This window comes from Carcharodon carcharias, chromosome 15 (genome assembly GCF_017639515.1).
Source record: "Carcharodon carcharias isolate sCarCar2 chromosome 15, sCarCar2.pri, whole genome shotgun sequence".
NCBI classification, from domain to species: Eukaryota; Metazoa; Chordata; class Chondrichthyes; order Lamniformes; family Lamnidae; genus Carcharodon; species Carcharodon carcharias.
In genome coordinates this window covers 56,633,329-56,646,109 of record NC_054481.1, presented here as the reverse complement: position 1 = coordinate 56,646,109, position 12,781 = coordinate 56,633,329, and the positions used below count along the sequence as shown (strand labels likewise).

The 12,781-nt window shown below is 42.5% G+C and overlaps 1 protein-coding gene across 2 annotated transcripts in view; it reads right to left on the bottom strand.

Annotated features, from left to right (window-relative positions):
- iqce (IQ motif containing E) overlaps window positions 1-12,781 on the bottom strand; it is a 105,804-nt gene that overhangs the window by 43,831 nt on the left and 49,192 nt on the right. For both annotated transcript variants that reach the window (XM_041207173.1, XM_041207174.1), the window contains exon 9: window positions 12,482-12,552. In XM_041207173.1, the coding sequence (XP_041063107.1) occupies window positions 12,482-12,552 (71 nt within the window). The remainder of the gene's footprint in view (window positions 1-12,481; window positions 12,553-12,781) is intronic.

The window sequence follows — 12,781 nt, the reverse complement described above, 5'->3', positions numbered from 1 at the left end:
TTTATCTCATGATAGTTTGGATGTCTTGTACTAAAGCAAAATTCCATGCTAAGGCCCCATTTAAAAGTGTAGATGCTGCATTAGCAAAAACACAGTAATGTCTTCAATTTTGAGTGATCAGTTTTTGACAGTTGTTTCAGAAGGACAGGACATTACTGCATTTACAGTACAGATATATCCCAATTCTCTGTTGCTTGGTCCTGGCCTATTGTTCAGCCCATGCCTCCTCCCTCCCACATGCTCATCCCACCATTGGCAGCTGTGCCTTCAATGCTGGCCTCATGCTCTATAATTCCTTCCCTGAATACCTCGGACTTTCCAACTCCCTTAATACCCTACTCTTTCAGCAAGCTCTTAGGCACCCTGCTTAATAACTTCTTTTGGAATCCATTTATTGATAGTACCCCTGTGAGGCACTTTGTGAATTGTTTTTCTATATATTAATGGTGCTATATGAATGCAAGATGCAGTTGTTGAAACATTTGCAAGGACTGGAAGCTGCTGAGAGTAAAGTGCGCCATCTAGTGTCAAGTGAAGGAGCAGCATAAACATGTGACTAGTCACTGCATGGAACAGAAATCTAGAGACTATATTTTTGGGTTCTGTAACACTACATTACAAAAGTCTCAAAGGAATAAATTGGCATGGACTGTATAACTGGATACTTCTGCCACATCATGAGCAACATCCCATGCGTGGCAGGGTGCTCGCTGAAGTGTGCTGTGCATGTGTCAGCAGAGTAAAGAAAGTTCTGATTGTATTGATGCACATTTCACAAACATGGTCTGTGCATGTCTACTGGATGCCTGTGCTAATGACTCTCAGCTGAACATGTGTTGAACAGTATGAGACACCACCAACTGGTGTTACTTGAAGGGCTGGTATGCAATTGCCAGTGAGCAGCTTTTGACTTCCACTAACTGTCACAGCAGAAGTTAGTGCTGTTACTTGCTTTTTGAGGTTTTGTGGTGAGTTGCTGCATTCATTCAGGGTGACCAGAGGATTTAATGAACCAACTTGCACAAAATATGTGGCTGTAGTTGCAGTGCCCCTTAGTTTGCAAATGGCCGAGAACTAAAGCAGACGCTGCAGAGAAGGGAAGTGCTTTGAAGAGGAAACAGACCTTTGCATGCTGGAGCAAATGACGTATCCAACATCTCCCGTAGGTTGTCCATCGATGCAACTAGGAGATGATGGAGACGATTTATGCAAAGAGAAATTAATACACCGTTTTCTCCCTCAGCATGGACAAGCAGGGTGAGAGGACACATGACTTTGCCAGGATAGCAGGATTCATGGTGATGCAGAATGCCATTGACTACACATACGTAGGTGTGGTGTACCCCAATCAATAGGGAGGTACAGGAATCATTAGGACTACCATAAACATGTAATTGGAGTGCTTTCATGTACAGTACATCATATTGCTGAACGCAAGCTATCCTGAAAGCAGCCACAATGTCTGCATACTGAAGCAGTCTGCCGTTCCCGTTTTTGGATTTCTATGAGAACCAGAGGATCGCTACTTGGTGCAAAAGCTACCCCCTGTACTTGTGGCTCATGGCTCCTCTCTGGCAACTGACCACACAAGGACAATGCATGCATAGCAAGAGCCATGAAATCACCTACAACGTTGTGGAGTAGGCCACTGGCACACAAGCAATACTTCCCATGCTGGGACTGTTCAGGGAAGCCCTCAAGTACATAATGGAGTGGGTGTCCAAGTTTGTCGTGGTCTGCCCCATCCTCCATCATTAGGGTGCAGCCATTGCCACCGGGGAAATATATATTTTTTTTGTTGAATGAGAGACTTTATAAAATGGTCAAAAGAGGTAGAAACACAGTTGCTGTGAAGAGCAGGGTGAACTGATTTTGTGTTCACAGCTAAGCAGAACGCTTATGAAAATTGGTTTTCTATACAAAAGGAAGGGAACAAGACTGATGGGACTTTGAGATTTAAGAAACAAGGAGTCACCAAGATGAGCCTTCCTGGTGAAAGTCTGTTCTGAAATACTCTGTCTAAGTGAACAATTTCTAAAGGACACTGGAAGATTTTACCTGATGTGGCAGAAAGAAGTGAACCTGTCAGAAGCTTGAGATTTAATCTTGTATTGCTACCCATTTGCCAGAAGCACAGTGTGCCACGAAAGTATAACAATTCTCATGATATTCTAGCAAAAGTAGATTAATGGTGGAGTTCGGATAGTTTGTCTGTGTGTGTTTGTATGTGGGATTTAATTGAATCGGAGACAGCTGGTCTGGGGGCTTTGACTCATCAGAAGAAACTAGGTTTGAAATGTTAAATACGTAAACGTGGCTGAGATTTTAGAAGGTAAATTGAGGGGAATTTGCATTTTTAGATAAATCAGGGTAGTGTGAATTTCAAAGAGATGGTAGGATGTTACACCTAGCCAGAGAAGCTAGGCCAAACAGTGTGTTTATTTTTCCCAAAGGTTACTGACAATATTAGCACCATGAATAGATTTATATTATGAGAAAAGTAAAGTTCCAAAGACATATAGGAACAATGGAATTTGGATTAAAAGGGAGAAACATGTATAAAGGGAAATGAGGCTGTGTGTCAGAGAAGGCATTGTAAGATCTACCAGAAGTGTGAAAAGCCTCCAGTAGTTGTGCATTAAACTGCTGACTACAGAAATTAAACTGCTGACTACAGAAACCAAAGCTGGGAAAAGCCATTTTGAATTCTACTGCCCAGAGTATTGTGCTAACTGGCTGGAATCTATTTAAAAGCTTTTTTTTTTGTTTACTGTTGCCTTAACAGGGGTGTAACTGGAAGCCAGATTAATTAGGGATTTTAGGAGTAATTATAGTAGTAATTTGTATACCTATGTATGTGCTTGGAATCCTTTCTTTTGTTAATAAATGTTGAATTTAGTTTTGTAAAAAATCTCTAGTGTTTTGGTAGTCTTAGTACTACTGAATTCAGGGCATGCATCTCAAAATATAATACAAAGTGCAAAATCGTTGTGACCGCATGATCAAGTTTCCCTCATGGGTTTGATCTGCCTGGCACACATCATCTGTTGCGTCAAAACAAATGTAAAATAAAAACTTACTGTATGGTGTATTTCGATTGAGTTAGTTCATACAAAAGTACTTTTTCTTTAAGTTAATGTATTAATTGCTTATTAAGTAGTGCCTTATGTTGGTTTTAGTTTGTTTCTTTTTACAGTAGAAGTCTTAAAATGTGAAATTTTGTCCTACAATTCTGTAGGTTGGTTGCTGGGAAATTCATCTCTCTTTTAGAAGTTATTAGTCTCAATGGGAATTGTAACTATACAGGTCTCCATTGGTGTTGCCAATGGTGAGTCATGGGTGTGGTGTTTTATATTATGCAATATACATCGTGGTATGGAACCATGATTTACAATGACTGAACAAATCAAATTGCCCGTTTGTTAGAGTATATTGCAAGAATCTGAGAGACATTTTTGGGCTGGAATTCTATGATAATACAAGTATTTGCAGAGAAACTGTAAACTGTGGCTTTGGTTATTATTACCTGTATTTAGTTAATTTTATCTCTTACCATTATTTATGAAACCCAGAATACAAAGGAAGGTGATAGGGTAGATGTTCCAGGATGCAGGTAGTTAAGCATTGCCTGTAGCAGAGGTGGAAAGTTTCTAGGTGGGGTAGAGAGGTATGTGGGTTGGATATGTTGGGAGAATGTATCTAGAGTTTAGGAATGGTCATTATGGGATGTAAAAGCATAGGGGTGAACACAAGAGTCTGGGTAGGAGTTGTGGGGGTACTAGGAGTTTGATGCTGAGGTCAAGTAGAAGTGGGAGATGGCTATTGTTGGGAGTATGACAGAACTAATAGGGTGTTGAGTGTGCCACCTTGGCAATGATGAACTTTGAATGGCAGATCTGGGATAGCAAAGGCAGGATGCGGGAACATTCAGGAACATAGGGGCAGGAGTAGGCCATTCAGCCCATTGAGCCTGCTCCGCCATTCAACTACATAATAGCTGATCATTGACCTCAATGTCACTTTCCTGCACTATCTCCATATCCCTTGAAGTTACCCAGTCTCCAGAAATCTATCGATTTCTGTCTTGAACATGCTCAATGATTGAGCTTCCACAGCCCTCTGGGGTACAGAATTCCAAAGATTCACCACTCTCTGAGTGAAGAAATTTCTCATCTCGGTCTTAAGTGGCTGCCTCCTTTTCCTGAAACCATGCCCTTAGCTTTTAGACTCACCAGCCAGGGGAAACATCTTAACTACACCCGCCCTATCAAACCCTGGAAGAATTTTGTAAGTTTCAGTGAGGTCACCCCTTATTCTTCGAAATTCCAGGGAATACACATCCAATCTTTCCTCAAACGACAATCCTCCCATCCCAGGGATTAACCTGGTGAACCTCTGTTGCACTCCCTCTATGGCAAGTATACCCTTCCTTCGATAAGGAGAACAAAACTGTGCACGATACTCCAGGTGAGGTCTCATCAAGGCTCTATGTAACTGCAGCAAGACATCTTTACTCCTGTACTCAAATCCCCTCGTGATGAAGGCCAACATACTGTTTGCCTTCCTAATTGCTTGCTGCACTTGCATGCTAGCTTTTAGTGACTCATGAACAAGGTTACCTGGGTTGCTTTGGACACCTCACTTCCCAGCCTCTCACCATTTAAGAAATATTCTGCTTTTCTGGTTTTTTTTGCCAAAGTGAATAACTTCAGACTTATTCACATGACATTCCATTTTCTATGTTCTAGCCCATTCACTTAGCCTGTCCAAATCTTTTTGAAGCCTCTTTGCATCCTGCTCACATGCTTACATTCCCACCCAGTTTGGTGTCATCAGCAAATCTGGAAATTTTACAATTGGTCTCCACATCCAAATCATTTCTATAGATTGTGAACAGTTGTAGACCTAACATTGATCTTTGCAGTGCCCCATTACTAACAGCCTGCCATCCTGAGAATGATCCATTTATTCCTACTCTCTGCTAACCAATTCTCATTCCATACTAGCGTATTTCGCCCAATCCCCATGTGCTCTAACTTTATTTACTAACCTCCTCTGTGGGACCTTATCAAAAGCCTCCTGAAAATCCAAATACACCACATCCAATGCTACAAGTAACATCCTCAAAAAACTCCAAGTTTGTCAGACATGATTTTCCTTTCACAAATTCATGTTAACTCTGCCCAATTTTACTAAATGTCTAGTTATCACATCCTTTATAATAGATTTTCCCTACTACTGACATCAGACTAACAGGTCTATAGTTCTCCATTCTCCCTTCTTAAATAGTGGGGTTAGGTTTGCTAATTTCCAGTCCGCAGGAACATTTCCAGAAACTATAGAATTTTGAAAGATAGCCACCAATGCATCCACACTCTCTCTCTAACTACCTCTTCCAACACGCTGGGATGAAGCTCATCTGGTCCAGGGAATTTATCAACTTTCAATTCAGTTAACTTTTCAAGTACCACCTCTTTACTAATACTAATTTCTTTTAGTTCCTCAGTTTCACAAGTCCTTTGGTTCCCTAGTATTTCTGGGAGATTTTTTGCATCTTTTTCTGTGAAGACAGATGCAAAGCAACTGTTTAGTTTCCCTGCCATTTCCATTCTCCACTATAAATTTTCCTGTCTCCACCTATGCTGGGCTGTCCAAGCTAATCTTTTCCTTTTCACGTTTCTAAAGAAGCTTTTACAGTCCACCTTTATGTTCCTTGCTAGTTTGCATTCATATTCTCTTTTCCCTTTCTTACCCAGTTTCTTGGTCTTCCTTTGCTGAGTTCTAAATTGTTCCGAAACCTCAGGCTTACCACTTTTTCTACCATCCTTACAAACCACTTCCTTTGATTTAATGCAATCTTTAACTTTTTTCGTTAATCACGGTTGATTTACCCTTCCTTTTGGGTGTTTGTGCCTTAGAGGAATGTATATCTGTTGTAGACAGTGCAATATTTCTTTAAATACTAGCCATTGCCTGTCTACCGTCATGTCTTTGTGTATTTTCCCAATCCACTATAGCCAACTTGCCCCTCAAATCACATAATTGCCTTTTTTCAGAATTAATACCCTAGTTTCAGAGTGAACGATATCACATTCAAACTTAATGTGAAATTCTATCATATTATGATCACTTGGAGATATCCTAAGAACTCCCACCCTTCCCTTTCATGACCCAACTCTGAGTAGCTTTGAAATCAGGTGTTGGAATCCTGTCCTGGCCACAGTGGCGGTGGTAGTGGTGTTGAGGGAACTTTCTTCAAAGGGTTTCTCAAGTGTTTTCCTGGGGAAGCCTGTAATATTTAAAATAAATACTGAGTTGAATACACGGCTGCTGCCTTTCTCTAATTTAGGCTGATACTTGAGACTCAAAAATAGTAATTTTTCAAATAAATAACTTCTGTAAGAACAGTAAGATTATTCAACTTGGAGAGATGCTTTTTAAAATTAATTCTAGGGAGGTGGTATCAACTTTTGTAAACCTTTCTGCCTAACCCTCCCCTACAATGAATTTCACCAGCGCACATATTGTTCGCGTCTCACCCTATAAAATTAAAACTAACTAAAACCAAAAAAAGTCGGATGCCAGGCAACTTAAAAAGTTGAGTCATTGAGTTCAAAGCAGAGGTCAGTAGATTTCCAGACACCAATGACATCAAGGGACATGGGGATAGCGCAGGAATATGGAATTGAGGTAGAAGATGATCCATGATCTAGTTAAATGGTGGAGCAGACTTGAGGGGCCAAATGGCCTACTCCTGCTCCGATGTTCCCATATTCCTTCCGAAGTACCTAAAAAAAGCCTTTCCCACAAAAATAACACCCTGCCTGCAGGCAAAACGAACAGAGAGTGGGACTTTTGCCCCTCAGTGGGCTCAAACTGTCCTGGTAGGATTTGAACTTAGGTTCTCTGGAATATTAATAATACAATGGCATTTACCTACCCACCTTCCCACCATAATATTACTTGGCAGGAGAAATTTACAGCATTATGCTTCAAAATCTGATGGCCGGCAGCTCCAGCAGCTCCAGAATTGAGTTGCTGCCGGGACTGCAAGTAGGGATGAAGAAAGCCATGGTGTTCGAACACAGATAAATTCAGGGAGGGATTGATGAGCCTAGGGAAGGGATGAGAGGGGCAGGAGAGCAGGCTTTGAAGGTCATGCAGGGAGGAACAAAGTGGGGTAACATCTTGTGGGGGGGTTGTCCCCATCGTACACAGAATGAAGTGCCCCCATTCTTTTCCTCTTTCTCCACAAAGTAAAGTTTTAATAAAAAACAGGTCATCTCACACCCGCCTGCCTGACCACGCCAAACATATTATGATGTTGGCAGCACAACATTCAGGGCAATTGGCTTAGTAACAAGCTCAATTGCTCGGTACTTATTTATTTAGAAATGGTGGGTGAGCTGCCGATTTTGGCGTGGATCAGGAGTGGGTGGGAAGGCGAAGAGCCACCCACCTGTCATATTTTACGTGCTTTCCCCTGTAGGAAACATGCTTAGCAGGGTACTGTAAAATCCAGCCCACAGAATTTACAGCACAGAAACAGGTTATTTAGCCCATCTGACCCATGTCAGTGTCGTGCTTCACTTGAGCCTCCACCTACCCTACTTCATCTAACCCTATCAGTAGAATCCTTCTTTTCCTTTCTTTTTCATGTACTTATCAAACTTACCCTTAAATACATCTATTCTATTTGTCTCAGCTACTCCTTATGTCAACAAATTCCACAATCTAACCACTCTACACAAGAAAGTTTCTCCTGAATACCCAATTAGATTTACTAGATGACCATCTTATATTTATGGCCCTGGTTTTGGTCTCACCTGAAAGTGGAAACATCTTCTTTACTTCAATCTCTGTGCTATCAAACCCCTTCATAATTTTAAAGGCCATTATCAGGTCACCCTTCAGCTTCTTTCTTCTAAAGAAAGAGCCCCAAACAATGCTAATTTTTGAAAGGCAATGCTGTAAATTCCTACTGCCAAGTAATATTATGGTGGGACGGTGCGTAGGTGAATGCCATGGTATTAATAGTATTCCAGAAAACCTGAGTTCAAATCCTCCCAGGGCAGTTTGAGAATTTGAATTCAATTTATGCTAAATAAATCTAGAAACAAAGAGCTGGTATCAGAAGCAGCCTGGGGAGGTGGTTGGGCTACCTGCCCACATGTGGTAGGTAGCCGATTTGGCTATTTAAGATCACTTAAAGGAGGTTGACTGGGATTTTTCAGTTGGCCTCCTGGTTCCTGCAGTTAGGTGCCTAGAGGTGGTCTTCTGGTGGCCGACTGGAGAGCTGCAGCAGCCACAGGCTACCTCATAGAGTTTCCCAGCCCTCCCCTCCCCACATTGTGGTGGCCTGGTTGCAAAAGCCATTTTTAATTTAAACTTCAAAAAAATTGGTGAAAGGGCACCTGCGTTTTGAAGCAGCCTCCCCTTTACTTATCTTCCATTGCAGCCTGCTGCGCCTGTCAAACTGGAAGGCCTTGGATTGGTCCTCCAGCTCCGAGAGCCTGCCCACCATTTCTAAGTGGATGGCAAGCCTGGCCTCTGGCCATTAATTAGCCGCTGTGGAGAACATCACAATAAGTGACCGTTTCCCACACAGTGTGGGCTTCTGACCCACATTTCAGTCTGAGGGGGTGCCTATAATCTCAGACATATCAAACTCGAGTGAATCACAGAATCACAGCGCAGAAGAGGCCCTTCAGCCCATTGAGTCTGCACCGACACTTGAGAAACACCTGACCTACCTACCTAATCCCATTTACCAGCACTTGGCCCATAGTCTTGAATGTTATGGCATGCCAAGTGCTCATCCAGCAACTTTTTAAAGGATGTGAGGCAATCCGCCTCCACCACCCTCCCAGACAGTGCATTCCAGACCATCACCACCCTCTGGGTAAAAAAAGTTTTTCCTCACATCCCCCCTAAACCTCCTGCCCCCACCTTGAACTTGTGTCCCCTCGTGACTGACCCTTCAACTAAGGGGAACAGCTGCTCCCTATCCACCCTGTCCATGCCTTTCATAATCTTGTACACCTCGATCAGGTTGCTCCTCAGTCTCCTCTGCTCCAACGAAAACAACCCAAGTCTATCCAACCTCTCTTCGTAACTTAAATGTTTCATCCCAGGCAACATCCTGGTGAATCTCCTCTGCACCCCCTCCAGTATAATCACATCCTTCCTATAATGTGGCAACCAGAACTGCACACAGTACTCCAGCTATGGTCTCACCAAGGTTCTATACAACTCCACCATGACCTCCCTACTTTTGTAATCTATGCCTCGATTGATAAAGGCAAGTGTCCCCTATGCCTTTTTCACCACCCCACTAACATGCCCCTCCGCCTTCAAAGATCTATGGACACACACGCTAAGGTCCCTTTGTTCCTCAGAACTTCCTAGTGTCATGCCGTTCACTGGATACTTCATTGTCAAATTACTCCTTCCACAGTGTATCACCTCGCACTATTTAGGGTTAAATTCTATCTGCCATTTATTTGCCCATTTGACCATCCCGCCTATATCTTCCTGTAGCCCAAGACACTCACCACCCGGCCAATCTTTGTGTCATCCGCAAACTTACTAATCCTACCCCCCAACATCGTCATCTATGTTGTTTATATAAATGACAAATAATAGGGGACCGAGCACAGATCCCTGTGGTACGCCACTGGCTTCCAGTCACTAAAGCATCCTTCTGTCATCACCCTCTGTCTCCTACAACTAAGCCAATTTTGAACCCGCCTTACCAAATTACCCTGTCTCCCATATGCATTTGCCTTCTTTATCCCATGTGGGACCTTGTCAAAGGCTTTGCTGAAATCCATATAAACTATATCAACTGCACTACCCTCAACTACACACCTGGTCACGTCCTCAAAAAATCCAATCAAATTTGTTAGGCATGACCTCCCTCTGACAAAGCCATGCTGACTATCCCTGATCAAACCTTGCCTCTCCAAGTAGAGATAGATACTCTCCTTCAGAACTTTCTCCAATAGTTTCCCTACCACTGATGTGAGACTCACTGGCTTGTAGTTCTCTGGCTTATCTCTATAACCCTTCTTAAATTACGGAACCACATCAGCTGTTTTCCAGTCCTCTGGCCCCTCCACCGTGGCCAGAGAGGAATTAAAAATTTGGGTCAGTGCCCCTGCGATCTCCTCCCTTGCCTCCCTCAGCAGTCTGGGACACAAATCATCTGGACCTGGAAATTTATCCAGACTTTTAAGCCTGCCAACACCTCCAATACCTTGTCACTCTTTATATCAATTCGCGTAAGAACCTCGCAATCTCTCTCCCCGAGTTCAATACCTTCATCCTCATTCTCTTGGGTGAAGGCAGGTGCTAAATATTCATTCAACACTCTAGCAATGTCCTCTGTCTCCACCCATAGATTGCCTCCTTGGTCCCTTATCGGCCCTACTCTTTCCCTGGTTATCCTCTTCCCATTGATATACTTATAGAATATCTTAGGATTTTCCCTACTTTTACGAGCCAGAGCTTTCTCATATCCCCTCTTTGCTCTCCTAATTGCTTTCTTAAGATCCACCCTGCACTTTCTGTACTCCACTAATGCCTCTGCTGATTTGCTTCCCTTGTACCTGCTAAAAGCCTCTCTCTTCCTTTTCAATGTATCCTGAATATCTCTGGTCATCCATGGTTCTTTGGACTTGTTACTCCTTCCTATCACGCAAGAGGGAACATGTTGAGCCTGTACCCGCCCCATTTTTTTCTTTGAATGCCCCCCACTGCTCCTCTGTAGATTTCCCCACAAGTAGCTGTTCCCAGTCTACCTTGGCCAGATCCTGCTGTATTTTACTAAAATCCACTCTCTCCCAACCCAAAACATTTTTTTGCAACTTGTCGATCTCTTTGTCCATAACAAACTTAAACTGTACCAGGTTGTGGTCGCTATCACTAAAATGCTTGCCCACCACCTCAGCCACCTGTCCGGCTTCATTCCCCAGAATTAGGTCCAGCACTGCGCCGTCCCTTGTTGAACCCTCTACATATTAACCTAAAATGTTCTCCTGTACACATGTCAAGAAATCCACTCCATCCAAACCCTTAATGCGATGTCTATCCCAATTAATGTTGGGAAAGTTGAAATCACCTAATATAATTACACTATTGTTATTATTTTTACACACCTCCGCAAATGGTGCACATATTTGCTCCTCAATTTCCCGCTGACTATCTGGGGGTCTGTAATAAACACCTAACAATGTGGCTGCCCCTTTTTTATTCCTAAGCTCTACCCACAAAGCTTCATTTGATGCCCCCTCCAAGATATCTCTCCTTACTGCAGTAATTGACTCCTTAACAAATAATGCAACATCTCCTCCTCTTTTACCCCCTCCCCTGTCTCGCCCGAAGATTCTATAACCTGGAATATTGAGCTGCCAATCCTGCCTCTCCCTCAACCACGCCTCAATGAAGGCTACCAAATCACAATTCCACGTGTCAATCCCCACCCTTAACTCATCCGTTTTACCTGGCATTAAAGTAGAGGCCATCCAGCCTTGCCTTACTACCTTGAAACTTAATGCAGCTATAAATAGGGATGGGCAATAAGTGCTGGCTGTGCCAGTGATATCCACGACTTGATAATGAATAAATAAAATCTATGAAAAGGAGTCAGATCTAGGGTTGTCAACTCTGCTTCAGTGCGTTCCTGGAATTTCCATCGCATGACCTTCTGCCTTGAATTGCCCCCCTTTACTCCCACCATTGGTCCACCCTCTAGATGCACCACCATCTCATTACCATGGAGAAAGGGAACAAGTTACTTGTTATCCAATTAGATTAATCTTCACTATCAGTCAAGTAGCCTTTGTTCCCCTATTTCCAATATTTTAAAAACTAATAAATGGAATTGTTCAAAGAAAATGAAAAAAACGCAAATTTGTTTAACACCCCTATAACTTATGCCCTGGGTATTGCTTACCACAGTGTCTTGGAGTTTAATCTTCAATTCGTGCAAATTTCAGAATAATCCTGGAGGGTTGGCAACTCTAATCAGACACCAGAGGTGAACGTGACATCAGCTGCTGAGGAACTAAGCTTTAGAATTCCCTCTCTAACCTCTCTAGCTCTTTTAAGATGCTCCTTAAAACCTACCTCTTTGATCTACTCTGAGATCCACTTACGTTACTCACTTTCAAGTTTTGCTGATTACTTCTGTGAAGGACCTGCTATGTTTTTCTATGTTAAAAGTGCCATATAAATGCAAGTTGTTGTGGAAATTCTCTTTAATCCTCCCTCCTCTATCAAAAGCCTTGATGCAAGTAGAACTTTACTCCAATAAGAGTCAAGTCTGGAACTGACACTGCAGTGCATGAGGTTTTCAGATTTAAAACAGTAGGAAGTGGGAGGTGTGGGGCTAGCAAATGCAGTACAAAGGGCAATGAAGAGATGATAGAAAACAACTAATGTCCAGTATCTGAAGTAAATGGCTTGCCATGTAACTTACTTTATGATGCTGTCTTTCTCCTTACATTGCTTCTCCAATTTATAGATTCTCTTCTTTAATCCATTAACAATCTGGGAGAGAAAAAAAAGGCAGAGATATTGATGATGCACTTTGAGGAGTTTTGGGGGTGCAGACTCAGAGTTCTGTTTCACGTCGGTAATTATGTTCTTCAGATAAGTCATTAAACCTGCATGTCTATGTGGAGATGGATGCTAAAGTTCTAATGGAGTTGCAATGCCGCAAGGCTGAGATTAAAAGGACCAAATGGTTATCTTAATCCAAATCCATTCTGCAGTCTCA